The following is a 25,393-nucleotide window of genomic DNA, read 5'->3' on the forward strand; positions in this document are numbered from 1 at the left end:
GGGACGCTACAATATACACCCCCCCCTCCCCCACACCTCAACGGATATCGAAATCAGTAATTAAGAGTTGGACAATATCAGAATATCGGATATGGGCAAAAAAGCCATTATCGGACATCTCTAGTTATACTTGTATAGTGCTTTTCTACCTTCAAGGTACTCAAAGCGCTTTGACACTATTTCCACTTTCACCCATTCACACACACATTCACACACAGATGGCGGGAGCTGCCATGCAAGGCCCAACCACTTCAAGGACACAACAGACGTGACTAGGTTGGTAGAAGCTGGAAATCGAACCAGGAACCCTCAGGTTGCTGGCATGGCCACTCCCCCAACCGTGCCATGCCATCCCCGTTCCACCGACTAATCTTCCTGCAATCCTCCATAAATAGTCATGCAATAACAGGTGATGAATATGGTGTGGATTTCAGGATCACATGTTGGACTCTCAATGAAAGAAGATGGACACAGCGACTCCAAAGAAGAAGGCGATATTTTCAAATTGGTGCTCCCTATGCCGCGTACCGTAACAAGATTATTTTTGGAGGGCCGAGTAACGTCATATAGTAGGAAGGGGATTCATATAACCCCATTCGTCAGGGTTGACCTGACACATGAAACATGACGAATTAGGGGGGTTCACCATCCACTTTAGTCGCCAGACGGCAGTAGAGTGTTGAATATCGCAAAATGTGTTTTGCTGCAATTCCAAGGTTTACTACAGCGTCAATTGCTATATTTTGATACAATTTGTACAGGAAAGATATTAAAACCAGTACAATATAGGTCAATATATGCCATAGTTGCCTTGCCTTGAGACCTCCGAATTCGGGAGATGGGGTGCGGGGGGGTGTTGGGGGCATGGTTTGGGGGTTGAGGTGCAGGCAGCATACCCCTTCCCCTTCGAGCTGTTATTGTAGCGTCCCGGAAAAGTTAGTACTGCAAGGGGTTCTGGGTATTTGTTCTGTTGTGTTTATGTTGTGTTACGGTGCGGATGTTCTCCCGAAATGTGTTTGTCATTCTTGTTTGGTGTGGGTTCCCAGTGTGGCGCATATTTGTAACAGTGTTCAAGTTGTTTATACGGTCACCCTCAGTGTGACCTGTATGGCTGTTGAACAAGTATGTCTTGCAGCGTGTCTGCAGAAACCGCATACAACATGTGACTGTTAGTATGGAGAAAAAGCGGACGCGACGACAGGTTGTAGAGGACGCTAGCAAATCAGCTGAGATAGGCTCCAGCGCCCCCCGCGACCCCAAAAGGGACAAGCGGTAGAAAATGGATGGATGGATGGGTTGTCCCGGGGAGGGGCACTGAAATTCGGGAGTCTCAAGGAAAAATCGGTAGCGTTGGCAAGTATGATGTATGCTAACCTACCTGAACAAAACATCCACATCTTAGCTTTTGTGTTATAAGTGACAAACATTGTTTATTAATTTATGATTGTTTAAAAGATGATTTTATTAAATTCATGATTTTATTGGCCTCGACCTCCAAGTCCGAGTCCATGGTTCTCGCCCGGAAAAGGGTGGAGAGCCATCTCTGTGTTGGGGAGGAGATCTTGCCCCAAGTGGAGGAGTTCAAGTACCTCGGAGTCTTGTTCACGAGTGAGGGAAGAGTGTATCGTGAGATCGACAGGTGGATCGGTGTGGCGTCTTCAGTAATGCGGACGCTGTATCGATCCGTTGTGGTGAAGAAGGAGCTAAACCGGAAGGCAAAGCTCTCAATTTACCGGTCTATCTACGTTCACATCCTCACCTATGGTCATGAGCTTTGGGTTATGACCGAAAGGACAAGATCACGGGTACAAGCGGCCAAAATTAGTTTCCTCCGCCGGGTGGCGGGGCTCTCCCTTAGAGATTGGGTGAGAAGCTCTGTCATCCAGGAGGAACTCAAAGTAAAGCTGCTGCTCCTCCACATCGAGAGGAGCCAGATGAGGTGGTTCGGGCATCTGATCAGGATGTCCCCCGAACGCTTCCCTAGAGAGGTGTTTAGGGCACGTCCGACCGGTAGGAGGCCACGGGGAAGACCCAGGACACATTGGGAAGACTATGTCTCCCGGCTGGCCTGGGAACGCCTCGGGATCCCCTGGGAAGAGCTGGACGAAGTGGCTGGGGAGAGGGAAGTCTGGGCTTACCTGCTTAGGCTGCTGCCCCCGCGACCCAACTTTGGATAAGCGGAAGAATATACATCTGTAAAGTACTTTGAATTGCCTTGTGTATAAGAATATACTATAATAGATCTTCATTGTCATTTTTCATTGTACAACGAAATTGCAAGCAAACCCATTAGTGCGCATTTATAGATGAAACATAAGAACATTGGTACTAAGATAAAAATAAATACCGGTACATAAAAAACATAAATACCAAGCACACAGCTCACATGCACAGTCATTCTTTTTTATGCATTGATTGTGTTCAGCGACACTGTTGCTCTCGGGTAGAAAGTGTTCTTGAACCTGTTTGTCCGGCATTTTATCGTCCTGTATCTCCTGCCCGAGGGCAGCAGTTCAAAAAGTTTATGTCCGGGGTGAGATGGGTCCCTTATGATGTTTTGGGCCTTTTTGAGGCACCTCACACTGTACAGTTCATCTAGAGAGGGGAGAGAGCAGTAAAAAATGTGTATAAGTACGAGTTTTGCTATACAATAAATTAGCCTTGCCTAATCTAATCCCCTTTAGATATTACATTTATTTTTTAACTAATAATATTATTATAAAACAATTTTGAGGGCTATAGCACACCCAAAAATGTACAATATCTTGCAAGGAGTTTGTAGACATCAAAAAACATGCGTTACTCTTCAGCTATTTTGGGGGAGTTGGACCAGTTTTCTTTTTTCTTAGTTTTTTGTGTAATGTTCTAATTCCAGGACGTGTTTATTTTGTCTTTAGCATTTGTCGCGGGCCACAAATGGCTTGGACACCCCTGTAATATTTAATATTATATATGTAATATATAATTTATCACCTACAATTGTGTTTGTGCGCAGTATCGAGTCCACAATTTTGTTTGGATCAAGTGGAAATGTTCTGTGTTTGTAAAAATACTTGCTATAACTTTGCTAAATTTTGAGGAAATTATGATCTTTTATTTAAACAACAGTTGATGGAAATGTGCCAAAAAATGCAAAATGTCTTTTTTTTTTTTTTTTTTTTTTTTTTGCTGCAGCAGGTTCATATACTGTACTATTGTACATAGTAATTGGGATTTGTTATATTTTGTATATATTACATACTGTATAATTATAATATAAAATAATACATCAGTATATATTATATACTGTATATATAATATGTAAATATTACATATATATTATATTTTGTATTGCTACTATGGTACATTTTTAGTCTACTTTATACCTGCATTATCCTTTCCATCCTTACCCTTTCCATGCTTTGTAACTGAGCTACTGTGTGGAACAATTTCCCTTGTGGATCAATAAAGTTTGTCTAAGTCTAATTTATGTTGCCGTCGTATACAACCAAGTACTTCCAGTTATCTTGGTAAACACACAATTTCTTCCTGTCTTCACCAGGTTTACCCGACCTGGTTCCCGATCCGAACTACATCCAGGCTTCTACGTACATTCAGAGAGCTCGCATGTACTCGCTTCGCTGCGCTGCCGAGGAGAAATGTCTGTCAAGGTAATGCTTTCAGCGGTAAAGGTAGACTTTATATCCAAAAAAAAAAAAAAAAAGGTAGACTTTATATCAAGCTTATTCTGAGTCAAACGTGGTTAGGTATCGGATCTGGCCGAAGAAATGACACTCGCCGCAGACTGCACAAGCCTTTATATTGCACGTTGACATTTAACTTTGATACACCCATGACCTTTAACAAGACAACAACACCAAAACAAAAGATTAAAAAGGATAACGATCTTAACCGGCCTATTTTTTTTATTTAACTTCTGTACTTAAAAGATTCTATTCAATGTTTGACCGTATAATACTGACTAGGGCACTGTTTGCTAAATACATGACCTGATGTGGATGTTTACTTTGATGAAGGACGACTGATTGACATCACAATCGATCGGTAGAACTGCAGGTAATGACCATCTAACCACTGCATGTACACTGTTAAAAAAAAATGTTGGGTTTTAGTCAGAAGAACTATTGTTGTCAAGTTGACAGAACAAATTGCGCTTCATACCGTATTTTCCGGACAATAAGGCGCACTTAAAATATTTGTTTCCCCTCAAAACTTGACAGTGCACCTTATAACCCGGTGCGCCTGATGTACGGAATAAGTTTGGTTGAGTTTACCCACCTCAAAGCTATTTTATTTGGTACATGGTGTAATGATAAGTGTGACCAGTAGACGGCAGCTAAACATAAAAGATAAGTGTAAATTGCCACAATGATGGCAATATGTCTCAAGTAAACAACACCAACATTTTAAATGTTCAATTGAAAATATAGAACATTAAACACGGCGCTCAAAAATCTATCAATTTGTTTGAGTAGGACTTTGGTAAGCTACGAAGCCGCACCGCTTGAAGGATTGTCGGCGCATTAAACATATGAGTATTATTATGGTGTGTGTATAAGGTAAGACATACTATCTGGCGTTTTGTTTCCTAGAAGAGATCTCAGGACCATTAATGTATATTAGTAATCTATCATTTCAAACAGGTACATTCCCAAACAAAATGAAAATAGCTAAAGTTGCACCAATTTATAAGACTGGAGATAAACATCAATTTGCAAATTATAGACCTGTTTCTTTACTTCCACAATTTTCTAAAATCATTGAAAAACTGTTTAATAACAGATTAGAGAGTTTCATAAATAAAAATAGAATACTCGAAGAGAACCAATATGGATACAGAGCTAATGTCTCAACTTCAATGGCTTTAATTGAAATAACAGAGGAAATTACCAATGCAATAGACAGTAAAAAATGTGCAGCAGCAGTTTTTATGGATCTAACTAAAGCATTTGACACAATTAATCACAATATTTTAATCAAAAAACTAGAACGATATGGCATCAGAGGGTTAGTCTTAAACTGGATAAGAAGTTATCTAACGAACAGGAAACAATACGTGAAGCTAGGCGAACACATGTCTACAACACTAAATATATCCTGTGGTGTACCTCAGGGATCAATATTAGGACCTAAATTATTCAATCTCTATATAAATGACATTTGTAAAGTTACAAAAGATTTAAAGTTAGTATTATTTGCGGATGATACAACAGCGTTTTGTTCAGGAGAGAACACACAGGAAATAATACAAATAATAACAGAAGAAATTAACAAATTAAAAAGATGGTTTGACAAAAATAGATTATCGTTGAATCTCAGCAAAACTAAAATAATGCTATTTGGTAACAGTAGTAGAGAAAGTCAAACACAAATACAAATAGACGGAATAGAAATTGAAAGAGTAAATGAAACCAAATTTCTAGGTATAATGATTGATGATAAATTGAACTGGAAATCTCACGTAAAAAATATACAACATAAAGTAGCAAGAAACACGTCAATAATGAATAAAGCAAAACATGTTCTAGACAAAAAATCACTTCATAGTCTATACTGCTCACTAGTGTTACCATATCTGAGCTACTGTGTAGAAATATGGGGAAATAATTACAAAAGTACACTTCATTCATTAACGGTGTTACAAAAAAGATCAGTTAGAATAATACATAATGTTGGATATAGAGAACATACAAATCCTTTATTTATTGAATCAAAGATACTGAAATTCCACGACATAGTGAATTTGCAAACAGCTAAAATTATGCACAAAGCAAACTATAACCTGCTACCCAAGAATATACAACAATTCTTCTCAACAAAAGAGGAGAAATATAATCTTAGAGAAAAATTTAATTTAAAACATTTGTACGCACGTACAACACTTAAGACCTTCAGTATATCAGTATGTGGAATTAAATTATGGAATGGAATAAGCAAAGCAATCAAACAATGTACTAATATGATCCACTTCAAGAAACTCTTCAAACTTAAAGTGTTTACAAAGTACAAAGAAGAAGAACCATGACAAACATTCTCAATTTAATTCATCCATCCATTCATTCATTCTTAAAGTAATCTTACTTATCTCAACACATGAAATATGACTTACTTCACCAATTATTATTATTAAATTCTTACTATTATTTATTTATTTATTTTTATTGTGATTACCTATGGAGTTATTGTGAATACATTGAGAACAGGAAGTGAATAAAAAAAGTTTCAGCAACTGTTATGTAAAGAAAAGGGGTAGGATTAAATAAGCTCTGCTTCTTCCTACTCCTTTTCGAACATGTTGAAAAGAGAAACTGGAAATTGTGATGTATCATGTTGTATGCTTGCATGTTCGAAATAAACTCAAACTCTAACTCTAACTCTAACTGTAATATTATGAAAAAGCAACTTTTCTTACCTTCTGGTACCTGCTGATCTGGATTTGGGATCCACATAAATCCTGAAAAATTGCGCACCGACGCCGTAGTTGATATGCTTCTTCTTTTTCTATCTTCTTGTTATGGGACAAGAAGGGCTTGTTTGTATGTCCAGAGAACATACAACCCCTTTATTTATTTGGATCAAAAATACTGAAATTCCACGACATAGTGGATTTGCAAACAGCTAAAGTTATACATAAAGTAAACTATAACCTGCTACCCAAGAATATACAACAGTTCTTCACAAAAAAAGAGGAGAAATATAATCTTAGAGAAAAATGTAATTTAAAACATTTGTTTGCACGTACAACACTTAAGACCTTCAGTATATCAGTATGTGGAATTAAATGATGGAATGGATTAAGCAAAGCAATGAAACAATGTACTAATATGATCCACTTCAGGAAACTCTTCAAACTTAAAGTGTTTACAAAGTACAAAGAAGAAGAACCATGATAAACATTCTGAATTTATTTCATCCATCCATTCATTTTCAAAATAATCTTACTCATCTCACCATATGAAATGTAACTTACTTCACCGAGTATTATTTATTTATTGATTTATTTATTTAGTATATTGTGAATAAATTGAGAACAGGAAGTGAACAAAAGTTTTAGCAACTGTTATGTAAAAGAAAAGGGGTAGGATTAAATAAGCTCTGCTTTTTCCTACTCCTTTTCGAACATGTTGAAAAGAGAAACTGGAAATTGTGATGTATCATGTTGTATGCTTGCATGGTCGAAATAAACTCAAACTCAAACGACTCGTGATCTGATTGGCTATCGCAACTGTCTATCAACTGTATGTGCCCCGTTCACCTACACTGCACAGAATATATCGCCGCATTGTTGATTCAGAAGGCCTCGGCAGATTTAATACAGTGCTGGCAACAAGCTAGCTGACTTCTAATTGGATAAAAGCTCTAATGTTAAAACAGCAACACTGGAGCCTAATATGACATGAATACACATTTAGGGTAAGTACGGTGAAAAAATGAAATCAACTTTAACCAATTTATGATCATGATTTATGTTAGGCCATGATTTATGTTGATTAACTCTTGGCAGTTTTAGCACTTTAATAGACTCAATGTGTTGAATTCCATCTTTGATTAATTCTTAAAATGTTGGCTATTTAACTGATTGTATGTTTAATCTTATGATACATCCGCATTGGTGCCTGTCTGTATCTCTGTGCATGCTTCACGTTTGTTCTTGAGCCTTTTTTTTACAGCGTTGCAAACTAAAGTAGCGTATTTTTCGGATTATAAATCGCTCCGGAGTATAAATCGCACCGGCCGAAAATGCATAATAAAGAAGGAAAAAAACATGTATAAGTCGCACTGGAGTATAAGTCGCATTTTTGGGGGAAATTTATTTGATAAAACCCAACATCAAGAATAGACATTTGAAAGACAATTTAAAATAAATAAACAACAGGCTGAATAAGTGTACGTTATATGACGCATAAATAACAAACTGAGAACGTGCCTGGTATGTTAACGTAACATATTATGGTAAGAGTCATTCAAATAACTATAACATATAGAACATGCTATACGTTTACCAAACAATCTGTCACTCCTAATCGCTAAATCCGATGAAATCTTCTTCCTCAGTGTCGCTTCTAAATAATATTATTTGATATTTTACGGTAATGTGTTAATAATTTCATACATGAATCGCTCCAGAGTATAAATCGCACCCTCGGCCAAACTATGAAAAAAACTGCAATTTAGAATCCGAAAAATACGGTACTTGAATTGATGTAGACAAAGCTGGCTGACTTTCAGTTCAGTTCAGTTCAGTTTCAGTTTATTTGGAACATGCATACGATACAATGTAATGCATCACCCAATTCCGGTTGTTTCATTACAGCACGTCCGAAAAGGAGTAGGAAGAAGCAGAACTTATTTAATCCTGCCCCCTTTTCATACTATAGCAATTTTAGCCAATTTCCTTGTCCTCTGTAACAGAACAGTGAACAAATAAATAATAAATACATAGTATACCATAGTAAGCAAACAAATATTAAATACATAAATAATCTTTGTCTCAATATAAAAAAAAGGAATAAAAAAGGCTAAAATGGCTAAAATGATAGTTAAATCTATTTTTCACACAACTTTGTCTCACACTTTTTAGCTAGCTAGCAAGGCACAAAACAAGCTAACAATCTTACCAAGGCTGGGACCGCATCCACTCTCCAGACGTCCGACATCAGGCCTCCGTTTTAAATGCTCGCGTATTACAGATCTACAGCTGTAAAAACAAAGTCCGCTTTGCAAAATGAGCAAGGTATTCATGTTTTTCACAAGAATGAGGGGAAATGTTCTCACACTTCATAAGTGTGAGAACATTTGTCGACTAATCGTTGCAACCCCTACATTCTACATGACAAAACAGATGAAAACTTGGAAAAGTATGGAGGTCTACAGCTTATTTGTGTGTGGGTGGGTCAAAGACATTGGTATCAAGACTCTACCACAGGTGTGTCAAACTCATTTTAGATCGGGGGCCAATCAATCGGTGGGAAAAAATATATTCCCAAGTGGGCCGGACTGGTAAAATCACGGTACGATAACTTAAAAATAAAGACAACTTCAGATTGTTTTCTTTGTTTAAAATTAGAACAAGCACATTCTGAAAATGTACAAATCATAATGTTGTTGTTGTTTTTTTACACTTACATGTTGCGGTTAATATTATTTGTCGTTATTTATACTTTGTGAATAAATGATGTGATAATGTTCATCATTCAACTTTATGGATGTTAATTTTCAATCTATCAAGATAAAAAAATAATTTCAAAATCAAATTACAGTATGTTATTTATGTAGTTTGCTCATTTTCCTCGACTGGTATACTAACATCATGTGGTTTATTTTGTTTTACATATGTAGTATAATCTACAAATATACAAATACTTGCTATTGCGACATCTAGTGGACACATTTAGAACAGCAGTTTCTTTCATCCAAAAATGTTGGCTCATTTTTATACTTAGCAAACGCATCCCGCGGGCCGGATAAAACCTGTGGCCCGCCTGCCGTATGTTTGACACCCCAAATATGCATCATTTTTGCTCGGGTAAGGTCGCATTTCATGATTCAACTTTGCGTCTTTTGAGGACGCGTCCATGTAAACAAACTACAAATAATAGCAACCGACATCTGACACCCATGACTGCATATCCATGGAACAAACTAACAATTACTGAATCATCTTCATATTTGATTTTTGTCCTGTTGTCATATGTACTCTGACACATTTGTGCACAAAATAAACAAAAGGAGAGATGCAGAAATACCTTTCCTGACAAAGTATCACTTGACCCTGACTTTCTGGTTTCTGTTTGTTAAAAAATAAAAATGCAAACAATATCAAGATAATACTTAATTTGGGAAATACTAAACCAGTAAAGTATATGAAAAGTATATCAAACAAACCTTTGATGAAGTGAAAACTGCAAATTTGTGCGTTAAGATTAAGATTAAGATTAGTTTATTTCAAAGGGGACAATGCAATTTCATAAAACACATGACTACACATGGTTAAAAAAGCCAGAATTAGCCTAGAAGGCTAGTTTTCCTCTGTAGTCCCCTGGCCATAATGTAAAAAAAGGCAGTAAAATTACTATTTAAAAGACAAATAAAAGAAAGAGAGAGAAAAAGAAAAATAGCACACATATGATAAAAAATTAAATACAACATAACAGAGTTCTTTGACTCTGCTCCCTTGGACTGGAGTGTGAGCTGCTTTACTCGTCGGCTTTCGTAAAATCTCGCACTCTTCCGCCCTTCTTGATGCCCTTTCGAGGAACTCTGAAGTAACATTTATCCTTTTCGTGATTTGAACGGGACGTACAGCCAAAAAAAACGCAAGCCTTTTTCTTCGAGAAAAGCAAAAGGCGCCTAATACCCACTAAAAACAGACACTGGCTAGACCACCGGGCATATTCGATGAGCCGGACCTGACGTCATGTAAATCCTAGCAATTCAATTAATTTGTCAGCATGATTTGATGTAAAAAAAAGTTCAGTTCCTAAGATTCAAACGCAAAAAATTCAATGTCCAAGAAAGCTTTTGTAATAGACACAAATGATCCTTCATATGAACCTAACACAAAACCAGACCTACAGTACCAGAGAGGTTGTGACACAGATTTTAACATTATTCCTGACTTATTTGTGGGGCCAAGGTCCTTTTGACTGACTAGCCACTAAAAATACTACAGGACTCCCTACGTTTGTGTTGCATCCTCACTGTATCATTTCCTCACAAGCGCACCGCCATCCCTCAAAGCCCTTTCATATCCTGTCTGAGTTTGCGGCAATCACCGCCAGATGGGCCGCTGTAATTTGCCGTACACTCCAATGTCAACAAGCCGCCGCAAGATGAATGGCTCGGATCTTCAGTCGGCAGCGCCAGCTCGAGGTTGCGCCTCCCTGGTTCACACACAAGAGAATGCCGTAACAAGAGTGTATATCACGCGGGGTTGCCTCTGCACACCGACGGCATGGTTGTGATCTGTCGGATGAATTATTTGCCACAAATCTCTCCAGCTTTTAAGTCTAATCTTTGTTCTGTGTCGTTTTTTTTTTTTTTTTATCTGTCCACCATTCAGCTCCGCCTATGACCCAGAGACCAAGGACTACGACATGCGAGTTCTGCTGCGCTTCCCACAGAGGGTGAAGAACAGGGGGACCGCTGACTTCATGCCCAACAGGCCACATCATACCTGGGAGTGGCACAGCTGTCACCAGTAAGCACTTCATTGAAAACACGTGTTTACCCTAGCTAGTCACGCAGCATTTTTATTTATTTTTTTCATGGCTTTTTTCATGGATGTGTTTGCTTATGTTGATATAAAACATCTGGCAGTGGTACAAACAAAGTGAGCTTACATGGTTTTCCATAAAATTGCAAGTGTTAGAAACGACAAACATTTTCTGACATGACCCTGGAGACTTTGCCTGAAATACCAATATTGTTGTTGTTGTCGTCAGTTAGAATAATACATAACGTTGGATATAGAGAACATACAAAGCCTTTATTTATTCATTCGAACATACAGTATTGAAATTCAATGAGGCAGCACGGTGGCACAGGGGTTAGTGCATGAGCCTCACAATACGAAGGTCCTGAGTAGTCCTGAGTTCAATCCCGGGCTCTGGATCTTGCTGTTTGGAGTTTGCATGTTCTCCCCGTGACTGTGTGGGTTCCTTCCGGGTACTCCGGCTTCCTCCCACCTCCAAACTCATGCACCTGGGGATAGGTTGATTGGCAACACTAAATTGGCCCTAGTGTGTGAATGTGAGTGTGAATGTTGTCTATCTGTGTTGGCCCTGCGATGAGGTGGTGACTTGTCCAGGGTGTACCCCGCCTTCTGCCCTAATGCAACTGAGATAGGCTACAGCACCCCCCGCGACCCCAAAAGGGACAAGTGGTAGAAAATGGATGGATGGGATGGATGAAATTCAATGATTTGGTGCATTTGCAAACAGCTAAAATGATGTACCAAGCAAACTATAACCTGCTACCCAAGAATGTACAACAATTCTTGTCAACAACAGAGCAGAAATATAAGCTCAGAGAAAAATTTAATTTATGGATTAAGCAGACAAAGAGCAGCTCGAAGACTTCTATGGAAATAGAAGAACCGAGACTCGGATTTCCCTCGCCCGGACGCGGGTCACCAGGGCCCCCCTCTGTACCCAGGCCCGGAGTTGGGGCACGATTGTGAGTGCCTGGTGGCCTGGCCTGTCCCCATGGGGCTTGGCTGGGCACAGCCCGACGAGGCAACATGGGTCCCCCCTCCAATGGGCTCACCACTCATGGGAGGGGCCATAGAGGTCGGGTGCGATGTGAGCTGGGCGGCAGCTGAAGGCAGGGCACTTGGCGGTCCGATCCTCGGCTACATAAGCTAACTCTTGGGATGTGGAATGTCACCTCGCTGGGGGGGAAGGAGCCTGAGCTAGTGCGCGAGGTGGAGAAGTTCCGGCTGGATATAGTCGGACTCACTTCAATGCACAGCAAGGGTTCTGGAACCAGTTCTCTAGAGAGGGGCTGGACTCTCTTCCACACTGGCGTTGCACGCAGTGAGAGGCGACGGGCTGGGGTTGCAATTCTTGTTGTCCCCCGGCTCAAAGCCTGCACGTTGGAGTTCAACCTAGTGGACGAGAGGGTAGCTTCGCTCCGCCTTCGGGTGGGGGGGATGGGTCCTGACTGTTGTTTGTGCTTATGCACCAAACAGCAGTTCAGAGTACCCCCACCCTGTTTGGATACACTCGAGGTAGTACTAGAAAGTGCTCTTGTCCCTTGTCCTACTGGAGAACTTCAACGCTCATGTTGGCAATGACAGTAAAACCTGGAGAGGCGTGATTGGGAAGAATGGCCGCCCGGATCTGAACCCGAGTGGTGTTTTGTTATTGGACTTTTGTGCTCGTCACAGATTATCCATAACAAACACCATGTTCAAACATAAGGGTGTCCACATGTGCACTTGGCACCAGGACACCCTAGGCCGCAGTTTCTTGATCGACTTTCTAGTGAGAAATCTCACCACACCTAGTCACCACACCTAATCATTGGTACATTAACTTTAATTAGCCACGGGTCAAGACCAGCTCCTTGTTGGAATGCAAATGTAGGTGTGTCTCCCTGAGCATGCATCGATTTTGAAAGAATTGTTCACGTGAATAAAATTGTCCCAGTGCTGCGGTAAATATTGCTGATCCGTTAAAAAAGGGAAATAACGTTACCCTATCTGATCTCAGGGTCTTAACAAAATACTTTTTTTTTCTTCGGTGTGCCATCATGATCAGATGTCCAGCGTAGTAGCGTATAGCCTCGGCCTCTTCTCAGGTCCCAAATCGAAGAGGCCGGCCTCTGAAGGTAGTTTGTACAGCGGTCTACTCTGACTCCCCTCACCCACATCATGCTCCGTTCGCCAACCCCCACTTCCTTAAAGATGATTTTAAGCAGCCGACCCAAATATGCATGCGGTTCAGCAGAGTCCATTGCCGGCGTGGCGATTCCTTTCTTTTAATGCCGCCTCCTGGGTCCTGGATGTAACAGTGGATGCGTGTGGGTCCGGCAGACTCCCACTCCTTATTCCAGGCTGCCGCCAGCCATGCCTCTGTAGAAAGGTCTTCAGGGATGGACCTGAGCAGCTCTTGTGCCGCCCCGGCATAAAGGTGGCGGGACTTCAGTCAGGCATCACTGCTGTGGTGGTGTTTTTCAGGATATGCCAATCATGTCTCTGGGCTTTCCTTGCTAGGGCGAGGGTAGCAGCCTCTTGTCGAAATCCTGCCCGGAGCAATTCCTGCTAGTATTGGCAGGTGGCACACTGGGGTGTTTTCAGGCAGCAAGTTATGGTCCAAAGAGTGTTGTTTGTGGCAACGTCAACCTTCGTGGCATGCAGGCTTCTGCACTAGGGATGGGCGATACCACACTTTTAGGATTCGATACGATACCAATACTTTTTCTTGCATTTTCATCAATATCGATACCGATACTGATACCATTAATTTCTTATTGCAATTTTTGTCAGTCAAAAATATTATTACTATTGTTATTATTTAAGACAAATCACAAGACAAATACAGACCATTTATACCACATTCATTATGGTCAATATATAATAAAAGTACAATTAAAATAAATAACATAAATATGAAAAATAAATTAAATATAAACAAAAATATACGCATTTTCACTTTTCTTATTTCTCAAAAAAAAAGTATTGGTAGAAAAAGCTTAAAAAAACATTTATTCATAACAATGTTATGTTTCAAACCTCTTTGTGGAAGTAAACTTATAACACTTCTCTGAAGCAAAGTCAATAATTTCCTTATCACAATAAACTAAGATTTCCTTGTCCTATAAACCTGCATACAAAAGACAGTTCCCTGAGAAAATGAACTTGGAAAAATGATCTACAAAAATGTCTGACACCATCACACCTTTAGTGTACTCGAGATATGTCGTCACACGTCACACTTTACTGAAGTCTCAGATTGCTGTTCAGGAAAAGTAACAACGCTGTCGGCTGGCTGTGTGTGTGTTGCACGTTGACAACGCTCATTCGCTGTCTCCTGTGACGTGACTGGGCCAGCTCTATACTCTGCCAGGTACAGGGGTGTCCCAGCACATAGTAAGTTAAGTAAGTAATCAAAAACATCTGAAAGTGATGCTTGCACCCCCCACACGCCGTTTTTTGGTTTATATCGATACTTTTTTCAGAAAAGGAATGCCAAATGAGTAGCGTGTGAGTATCGATATATCGATACCACAGGATCGATACGCACATCCCTATTCTGCACCAGGCTGTGGCACAGAAGACCAGGGCTTGCGTAGAGATGTACCCCAGCTAGTGCCGGCAAGACGCCGGATTAGTGGGCCTCTTGATGACAGTTTGGCCGTCACTTCTTCAAGGTGTTGATTGAAGGGGAGTGAAATATCCAGGTGTAAACCAAGGTACCGCAGGGATTTTTGGAACTCCAGGCGCTTGTGAATAAATACATTCAGTTCCCTTTTTGCTTCGCTGTTGTTGAGGTGGTAAGCTGCTGACTCTGTCTTGCCAATGCTAAGCTGTAGACGCCACTTGCGCAGGTAGGCTGCCAACATACTCATGTCCTGGTTTAGGCCATCTTCCATCGCCTTCAATGTTAGTCGATGCATCATGATGGCCAGGTCTTCAGCCATATTTCCAGGATGCTGTCTCCAGTGGATCATATATATATATATATATATATATATATATATATATATATATATATATATATATATATATATATATATATATATATATATATATATATATATATATATATATATATATATATATATATATATATATATATATATATATATATATATATATATATATATATATATATATATATATATATATATATATATATAGACTATTTCATCTCTACAGGCCTGTTTCATGAGGGGTTTCCTCAATCCTCAGGATATTTTAATGGAAGCATTCACATACCATGGTTTATATAGGGCACAGAGCGGGTGGGTACAGGCAGGCGTGGGGGCGTGGGGGCGTGGTGATTGACTCATGTGTTACCTAGGAGGTGTTTCCTTCTGTGACGGCATGCTGATACAATTTCGCTGCGTTTGTTGAGGGATGACAACTCTGGACGGTATATGATAAACAGTTTCTCTTTTAAGCATAGGTTGCATCTTTTGTTACCACTGTTGTAAGGTGTGCTGGATGCAAGAATTTGCCATGTTATTGAGTATTCAACATTATTGTCTTTGAGATTCCAAATGTGTTTGCTGAGTTCTGTAGTGTTCCGGAGTCTTTTGCATCTGAAAGAAGCCTTGTGATTGTTCCATCTGGTTTTGAATTCTCCCTCAGTTAATCCTACGTATGTGTCGGATGTGTTAATGTCCTTGCGTATTACCTTTGCTTGGTAAACAAGCAAGATGCAACCTATGCTTAAAAGAGAAACTGTTTATCCTGTACCCACCCGCTCTGTGCCCTATATAAACCATGGTATGTGAATGCTTCCATTAAAATCTCCTGAGGATTGAGGAAACCCCTCATGAAACAGGCCTGTAGAGATGAAATAGTCTTGTGATTTTTTTCCCACATATATATATATATATATATATATATATATATATATATATATATATATATATATATAATATATATATATATATATATATATATATATATATATATATATATATATATATATATGTTGAACATTATAGGTGTGAAGACAGACCCTTGCGGAACGACATTCCTCAGCCTCATAAGCCTACGTGTTGTTCATTACTGGTTTGTAGGGTGACAACTTCACAATATGCCAGTCTGGGATGGTCTTTAGTAGCTTTAGAGTCCACTGTGCCAGACGATGTCATAGGCAGCTATAAGATCCAGCAACACTGCTCCAGCCTTCTCGTTTTCCTGGAAGCTGTCCTCAACATCCTCATAGCAGTGTCACCTGGTCGACTGCTAGCGACAGAAACCGGCCTGTACAATTTACTGCACAATCATTTTATCATACTTCTACCTGTGGGGTTTTGCTATGTTTTGAAACATGCAGCAGATACCTAAAGTATGTACCACTTTTTCGGGGCATTTTAGAGACAGTCCTGCGGTGCATCTACAATGTAACCCACGTTTTTAAAGTCTGAAGGTGTGCTCTTGGAAGATGCTGGCACTAACTGACAGTGTACGCTGGAATGATCCAGACGCAAGAAAATGCATATGGCAAAAAGTTATTTTTGATATAAGTGAAAAAATGTACGTCATAAAAAAAGACAACGATACCAAAACGCATCAATTGAACTTGTTTTAATCATCCCATTAAGTCATTCAGCAGCTATCAAATAAGAACATTATACTGTAGAATAAACACTAGGTCTAATACCTTTATTTTTGACAGTCCAAGTATGTTGAAACGCATACTTTCTCACAGCTATTTCTGCGCAACTGTCAGCTTGCACGTCCTTTCTAGACGTACTAAATCAAGTTGCAAAACAGCGGCCGCAGAACAGTTTCGGTCTTCAAGCCAAATCAAAAAGGTGGGTCGAGCCTGCTCTTAAAAAAACATGAACGCTAATCAGTAGCATGTCAACTGCATAGCCAAAGTATATTAACACCTAGCTAGCGCATTTTTGGAAAAGTGGAGCCTTACTTAACTTACGTTGAAACAGTTTTTGAGTCAATAAAATATTGCCAAATTTGTTTATTATTTATTTGTTCACTGTTATATTACAGAGAACAAGGACATAGGATACAATTGCTATGGTATGAAAAGGGGTAGGATTAAATAAGCTCAGCTTCTTCCTACTCCTTTTCGGACGTGCTGTAATCAAATAACTGGAAATATGTATCTCATGCATGTTCCAAATAAACTGAAACTGAACTGAACTGAATTGCCTAGAGGTAGTTTGGCTCAGTCCGCTCTCAGTGCTGCTGGAGTGATCGCTTAGTGAGACGTGAGTGGTATAGCTCGGTTGGTAAAGTGGCCATGCCAGCAACATGAGAGTTCCAGGTTCGATCCCCGCTTCCGCCATCCTAGTCACTGCCATTGTGTCCTTCGGCAAGACACTTTACCCACCTGCTCCCAGTGCCACCCACACTGGTTTAATTGTAACTTAGACTATTGGCTTTCACTATGTAAAGCGCTTTGAGTCACAAGAGAAAAGCGCAATATAAATATAATTCACTTCACTTCACATCACTCGCAACCCAGGTATCGTAACATGGCACTGTTGGATTTGATGTTTATTAGTTTATTATTATTCTTCGGTCAATCGTCAACAAAATAAACAAACAGTTGTACATTCTTAAATTGAAAATGAAAATGTTGCAGACCGAAAGGGTTTAGGCTGAAGTTGAACACTTATTGCGCCTAACCCTATAAACAATGTCAAGTACAAAATAAACTTCCGAAAATTATTGAATGTCCATTGTACAACATATTATAAATACACATTATACATAACATAAACACAGTTCAATTATATACACAGTAAAGGCATGTGAAATATCCTTGTAGACATGTTAAACCTTTGTACCAATTTATATACTATGTACAAACAATTGTACTTCCATTATTATTTCCATTATTGAATGTGAATCGTGCCCGGTAGGACCGGCGGGATTCGGCCAGTGTCAAAAGAAAGAAGGGACACACAAACTTTTATTAGATCGGGCCCCTAACTGCCTTACTAGCAAAGCCATCTAGGGTTTTCTTTGAAAACATGCAGCATTCCATTCGACAAGAGTTTAAAGATTGTGGCCATAGAACTTTGAACCCGGTCCACTCCATGATTTTGCTTGATTCAACATCAGTAAAGTTCCTGTTTTGACAAGAAACACGTGGAGTAGGTGAGACCTTTACAAACAGGATAGCACAGGTCAGATTCCTGTATGCCGTGTCCTCTAAAGATATGTTATTGGCATCCTTGCCTCTCTCCATGTTGAAATATTTGCCTTGGCTGCGGAGAAGGCACTAGTGGAACAAATTGAATGTCACTCAGGAATTCCGTGTGAATTCTGGGGCTTATTGCTCATGTTTTATGACGTTATGCTCCATGCAGACGGGATGTTGTCTTAGCCAGCGTGCCCACCACCGACCAAGCGTGCCAAGCTCCCTTTTGCCTGACTATCTTCATCAAGAAGGAATGTGAGCGGCCATTAGGAGATTGTTTTTTTTGTTGTTTTTTTTTTTTCACTTGGCATTGACACAGCCAAAGCCAGTAGGCAAAAAGCCAAGGTAATCATTCCCACTGACTGTGTTCTCCGAGTTGACAAATCAATCTTTTTAAAAAAAAAATGTATTTGCTGTCAATCCGTGACACCGGATCACATAGCCGCTCAAGTACGATGGCATGAATATGGGTTACTGGGGCACGGTGTTTGCTTGTAAAGAAATCTCTTTAAGGGAGGAAAATCTCTTAGCTGGATTCTGGCTATCAACTGTGCTGGCCTACATTTCTACTCAATAAGCTCTGCAGTTGACAACTTGGCTTTTAACCACAAACGCTCACAGCTTTCTCAGCACGAGAACACTAAGAAAATGCACCGTCTGTATTTTTGAATGAACATCATATCATGTGGTGGGTATTTTTGAAACCAGTTATTGTGATTGTCAGTATTACTTTTGAAAATTACATTTTTTCTTCATGAAGAACGTGTTTCTTTTTGTCTTCCTACGATGCACTTTACCTTTCACATTCTCTACTATGTACAGTATAATATAAATACTGTAAATATTCAATATTAATACGTGGAGACTCATATTTACGAACTTAATAGGTTCTTGAACATGGTTAGCAAACTAAAAAAGTTTGTAGAGTAAAGCAGAATTCCCCATAAGAGTCAATGTAAACATCCATCCATCCATTTTCTACCGCTTATTCCCTTCGGGGTCGCGGGGGGCGCTGGAGCCTATCTCAGCTACAATCGGGCGGAAGGCGGGGTACACCCTGGACAAGTCGCCACCTCATCGCAGGGCCAACACAGATAGACAGACAACATTCACACTCACATTCACACACTAGGGCCAATTTAGTGTTGCCAATCAACCTATCCCCAGGTGCATGTCTTTGGAGGTGGGAGGAAGCCGGAGTACCCGGAGGGAACACACACAGTCACGGGGAGAACATGCAAACTCCACGACTACTCAGGACCTTCGTATTGTGAGGCAGACGCACTAACCCCTCTGCCACCGTGCTGCCTCAATGTAAACATAAATACCATATTTATCGGACTATAAGCCACTTTGAATCCTGCGGCTTATCAAACGGTGGAGCTAATTTATGGGGTTTTCTTTGCTAACAGACATAATGTTTTGGATTCAACAACAAACAATACAAAAAGTGTGTTATTGTTTGTGCTATGGCGCCATCTTTTGGACGAGTTTGCTCACTGCAGGTGTTGCGGTTTGAAAATGTACTTGCTGTTTTAATGCCTTGAACCGGAAGTAAAACAGTCCATAGCGTTCATTCATCATTCCAAACATTGTTTGTAAGTTGTACATTATAACTAAACCAATTCATGCTTAAAATGTGTGCTGTCTGTAGGATTGTTTTTATGCATATTTGTTCGTGCTATTGTAATATAGTCAAGCTAGAGACAATAGGGAATATGCTCACACAATTACAAGTGTCTGTAGTATTATTTCCTTACAATGACATTCTTTTTGTATTGTTTCAGTTTTGTAAATTCACCAAAACCTTACAGTGGAGTTATTGAGTCTGTTTAGCTGATTGGAGAGCTATCTTCCACAGCTAATAGTCCATGAGGATGACTTCTGTTTTGTTTGATCAGCCATTTTACTGCCATGTGACGGGCACCATTTGGAAACAATTAAGGTATGTAAATAAACATTGAGAGGAGCCAGATGAGTTAGTTCGGGCATCTGGTCAGGATGCCACCCAAACGCTTCCCTAGGGAGGTGTTTAGGGCACGTCCGACTGGTAGGAGGCCACGGGGAAGACCCAGGACACGTTGGGAAGACTATGTCTGCCGGCTGGCCTGGGAACGCCTCGGGATCCCCTGGGAAGAGCTGGACGAAGTGGCTGGGGAGAGGGCAACCCGACCTCGGATAAGCGGAAGAAGATGGATGGATGGATGGAAATAAACATTGACAAAATCTTTTGTTTAGGTATACAGGTATATCTGCGGCTTATGGTCTGGTGCTGCTAATATATGTAAAAAAAAAAAAAATTCTATAAAATGTGCTGGGTGTGGTTTTAAATACCTTTGCACTGTTCAGTGCATATATATATATATATATATATATATATATATATATATATATATATATATATATATATATATATATATATATATATATATATATATATATATATATATCCATTCATCCATCCATTTTCTACAGTTTATCGCTTTTGGGGTCCCGGGGGGGTGAAACATATATGTATATATATGTGTGTGTATATGTATCTAGATATATAGATGCATATATATATATATATATATATATATATATATATATATATATATATATATATATATATGTATGTGTGGGGAAAAAATCACAAGACTATTTCATCTCTACAGGCCTGTTTCATGAGGGGTTATCCTCAATCCTCAGGAGGATTGAGGAAAACCCCTCATGAAACAGGCCTGTAGAGATAAATAGTCTTGTGATTTTTTCCCCACACATACATATTACGCTCTACCACGGTATCGAGCACTATTTTTTGGATAATCTAATTAAGACATATATATATATATATATATATATGTATATATATATATATATATATATATATATATATATATATATATATATATATATATATATATATATATATATATATACATATATATATATATATATATATATATATATATATATATATATGTATATATATATATATATATATATATATATATATATATATATATATATATATATATATATATATATATATGTATATATATATATATATATATATATATATGATATACATACAGTATATATGTATCTCTATATATGTTTATATATGTATATATATACATATATATATATATATATATACATATATGTATATATATATATATATATATATATATATATACTGTATATACTGTATATATATATATTTAGATATATGTATATGTATATATATGTACATATGTATTTATTTATACATCAAACCAACATTACAGGGTGGTAATGGCTCAACAATCTATTTTTCATTCAAACAACACAACAACAACAGCCAGCTTAACTGTCAATGCGTGCGCACACAAAAAAGTCCCTTTGCCTTTGTTGCCCTCCGAAACGTTACCAACCATGTTGCTAAATTAACAAAAAAAGGAAAATCATTTTACCTTTATTCCTTGAGTTGAATAATAGTCTGGGAGTTTCGGAGTTGTAAACGGCGATCCTTCATTGGCTTGTGTCCTGGTTGTGCCTTCCCCTTGCTGTATTATATGTCTGCTTAAAGATATGTTTCCAAGTAAAACCTCCGTCCCATCACAGTTATAAAGACTTGCTGCACTAGAATCCCCCTTTGCCGATAAAATCCTCAAAGTCCTTGATAAACTCCTTCACGACAGCTTTGTTGAAGCCAGCAACCTCACCACGCCGCACCGGGCGGTGAATGCCGGCTCCTCTTTTTAAACTCTTCCAACCACCCATGGCTTGTCTGAATTGTTATTCCGTGCTGCTTCCAGCAGGCTCACTTTTGGACAACAAGTTGCTATATAAATGGCAAGCTTTCCGCAAATGATAGCCTCGACAATGCTGTCAGATACGAGCTGCTTCTCATTTCTCCATACAGCTTTTAGACCTGGTCTTGTACTTTCTCTCTGTCCTTTTCAAAATATGTAACCCCTTTGGCAAAGTCAGCAACCATATAAAAAACTTTTTTTTTTTTATAATAATGGTTGCAAATGTGGACTTGTTTATTCCATATTTGCGAGTCAATCCGTGCGCCATTGCAAATATGTAAACAGGATGTGGCGTAGGTGCCCAGGAAGTGATGTCATCAAAATGGCAGCGCCTGTAAGGCTTCCAGCGGCACACAAAATGAATGAATGACTGAATGAATGAATGAAGCGTTCGTACGCCGAGAAATTGTTCGCACACAGAAGCATATTTGGCTCGAACTAAAGGTTCGCAGACCAAAAAGGTCGCAAATGGAGGCATTCGTAAACGTTTAACATAACATGAAAACTATATGATTATTCAAATTTTTTTGTAATACTCTAGTACAGTGGTTCTTAACCTTGTTGGAGGTACCGAACCCCACCAGTTTCATATGCACATTCACCGAACCCTTCTTTAGTGAAATATATATATATATTTGTTTTCAAATTCAAGAAAAAGTCATATGTTTTTTTACTGGTGCACAAAATGAACATCACCTTGTTCAAAGAACAAAACCAACACAGTGCATGAACTCACAACAAATTACACACCTTACACACATTACCATGAATTGATTAACTTGGACCCCGACTTAAACTAGTTGAAAATGTTACCATTTAGTGGTCAATTGTACGGAATATGTACTGTACTGTGTAAACCAGGGGTTCTCACACTTTTTCTGCAGGCGAGCTACTTTTCAATTGATCAAGTCGCGGGGATCTACCTCATTCATATATATAATTTATAGTTATGAAATATATGTTTTTGTTAACAAGTTAAATGTGTTTAATGATAATGCAAGCATGTTTAACACATATAGTTAATATTGTTAATAAATTAAAGGTGTTTAAAGATAATACAAGCATGTTTAACACATATACTTAATATTGTTAATAAATTAAAGGTGTTTAATGATAATACAAGAATGTTTAATACATATAGTTAATATTGTTAACCAGTTAAAGGTGTTTAAAGATAATGCAAGCATGTTTAACACATATAGTTAATATTGTTAACAAGTTAAATGTGTTTAAAGATAATACAAGCATGTTTAACACATATAGTTAATATTGTTAACAAGTTAAAGGTGTCTAAAGATAATACAAGCATGTTTAACATATATAGTTAATATTGTTAATAAATTAAAGGTGTTTAATGATAATACAAGAATGTTTAATACATATAGTTAATATTGTTAACAAGTTAAAGGTGTTTAAAGATAATGCAAGCATGTTTAACACATATAGTTAATATTGTTAACAAGTTAAAGGTGTTTAATAATAATACAAGCATGTTTAACACATATAGTTAATATTGTTAACAAGTTAAATGTTTTTAAAGATAATACAAGCATGTTTAACATATATAGTTAATATTGTTAACAAGTTAAAGGTGTTTAAAGATAATACAAGCATGTTTAACATATCTAGTTAATATTGTTAACAAGTTAAAGGTGTTTAAAGATAATGCAAGCATGTTTAACACATAGATTCCTTTCTTTCATGAAGACAAGAATAGAAGTTGGTGTATTACCTGATTCTGATGACTTGCATTGATAGGAATCAGACAGTGGTGCTGATAACGTCCGCATTTTCAAATGGAGGAGAAAAAAAGCCCTCCTTTCTGTCCAATACCACATGAAAGTGGTTGGTTTTTGGCATCTTATTTGTCCAGCTTCCGTACTCCTTTGTATACACTTTACAAGAAATACATTGGCGACAAACTCCGTAGCTTGCTAGCTTGTGCACGCCAGCTTTCTGAGACTCCTATTTTGTTAGCGCAGGCAGGATGAAGCAGAGCTTTTATTGTGCAACTGTGCAGTCGGTCTTTGGAGTTTTGACGACAGGTACGGCGCCAGAGTCTGTTGAAATAAAAAGTGTTTCTCGCCTTCCTGTCGGTAATTTTTACTTAATAATGAGCTGGCAGCAGCCAGCGTCATCTCAGAAGACCCTCGGTGCCGTGAATGTCAATCAAGTGACGAAAGTGACGTCATAGTGAAGATTTATGATCGCTCATTTTTAGGACTATTTTTTTAATGCCTGGCTGGCGATCGACTGACACACCCTGCGTGATCGACCGGTAGCTCGCAATCGACGTAATGAGCACCCCTGCTGTAAACTGTACTGTGTATTCTCTTCCTTTGCAATCTGCTAGTAAAAGTTTCAATCAATCAATCAAAAAACCTGCAAATCAGATGGAAAATTAGATGGAACATTGTTTGGGGGTATCCATAATACGCTGATAGGGAGAAGTTTTTATTTACATGATAAGTCGGATGTCTCTTTACCTCCATGGCGGAGGCTCCGCCGAACCCCTGAGGGCGACTCACCGAACCCCTAGGGTTCGATCGAACCCAGGTTAAGAACCACTGCTCTAGTACAACCACAAATTATATATTTCATTTCTAATGTGTTACAGTACTCCCATTGCTGAAACTGACTAGCAACAAGTAGGCATCCCATCAACATGATGGAACAAGTAAAGAATCCAGCCTATTGTGTTAATTGATGTCTTTTTATTTGGGTTTTGGAACTTTATGATGAATCGCCAGACAAGTAGACTTTAAATAAAAATGTTTCCAATAAAAACACCCATGCTGTTCGGTTTCATTATGGCAGGTTCAGCCCAGGAGCAAAAAAAACATGAACTGCATTCTTCTGTATTGTCCATGGAATGTATCATTCTTCCACCACATCTTGTTTCCTGCAGACACATGACCTGTAGTGTCAAAGTTCATGGCTGTTGTTAGTGCAAGTGTTAGGACCTACACTCCACTTGTCTTTGTATCCTGCTTTCAGTGCATGGAGAACGGTCAAAACGGCTTTATTTGTTTTATTTTTTTACAAGTTGAAGCGATGCTACTTGCAACCCTCCTGGAAAAATGACTCATGACTGTGAGGGATTTGACTGATTTGTATATTATGATTACGAGCTATTCTTGTTAAAGCCGCTCCGTGTCCTTCTAACACGACATTCTCCGGAGCTTACGTAGTGGGAGAGAGACGGGGATCCAGGAATCCGAGCAGGCAGGGGACCCCTTCAGGCAAAGTCCTACTCCATGTTTT

The 25,393-nt window shown here is 38.7% G+C and overlaps 1 protein-coding gene across 1 annotated transcript in view; it reads left to right on the plus strand.

Moving 5' to 3' along the window:
• Positions 1-25,393, plus strand: part of loxl1 (lysyl oxidase-like 1) — a 63,032-nt gene that overhangs the window by 19,354 nt on the left and 18,285 nt on the right. The window contains exons 2-3 of the mRNA XM_062024293.1: positions 3,542-3,650; positions 11,063-11,200. Of these exons, the coding sequence (XP_061880277.1) occupies positions 3,542-3,650; positions 11,063-11,200 (247 nt within the window). The remainder of the gene's footprint in view (positions 1-3,541; positions 3,651-11,062; positions 11,201-25,393) is intronic.

The sequence above is a fragment of the Entelurus aequoreus genome, linkage group LG02, assembly GCF_033978785.1.
Source record: "Entelurus aequoreus isolate RoL-2023_Sb linkage group LG02, RoL_Eaeq_v1.1, whole genome shotgun sequence".
Taxonomy (NCBI): domain Eukaryota; kingdom Metazoa; phylum Chordata; class Actinopteri; order Syngnathiformes; family Syngnathidae; genus Entelurus; species Entelurus aequoreus.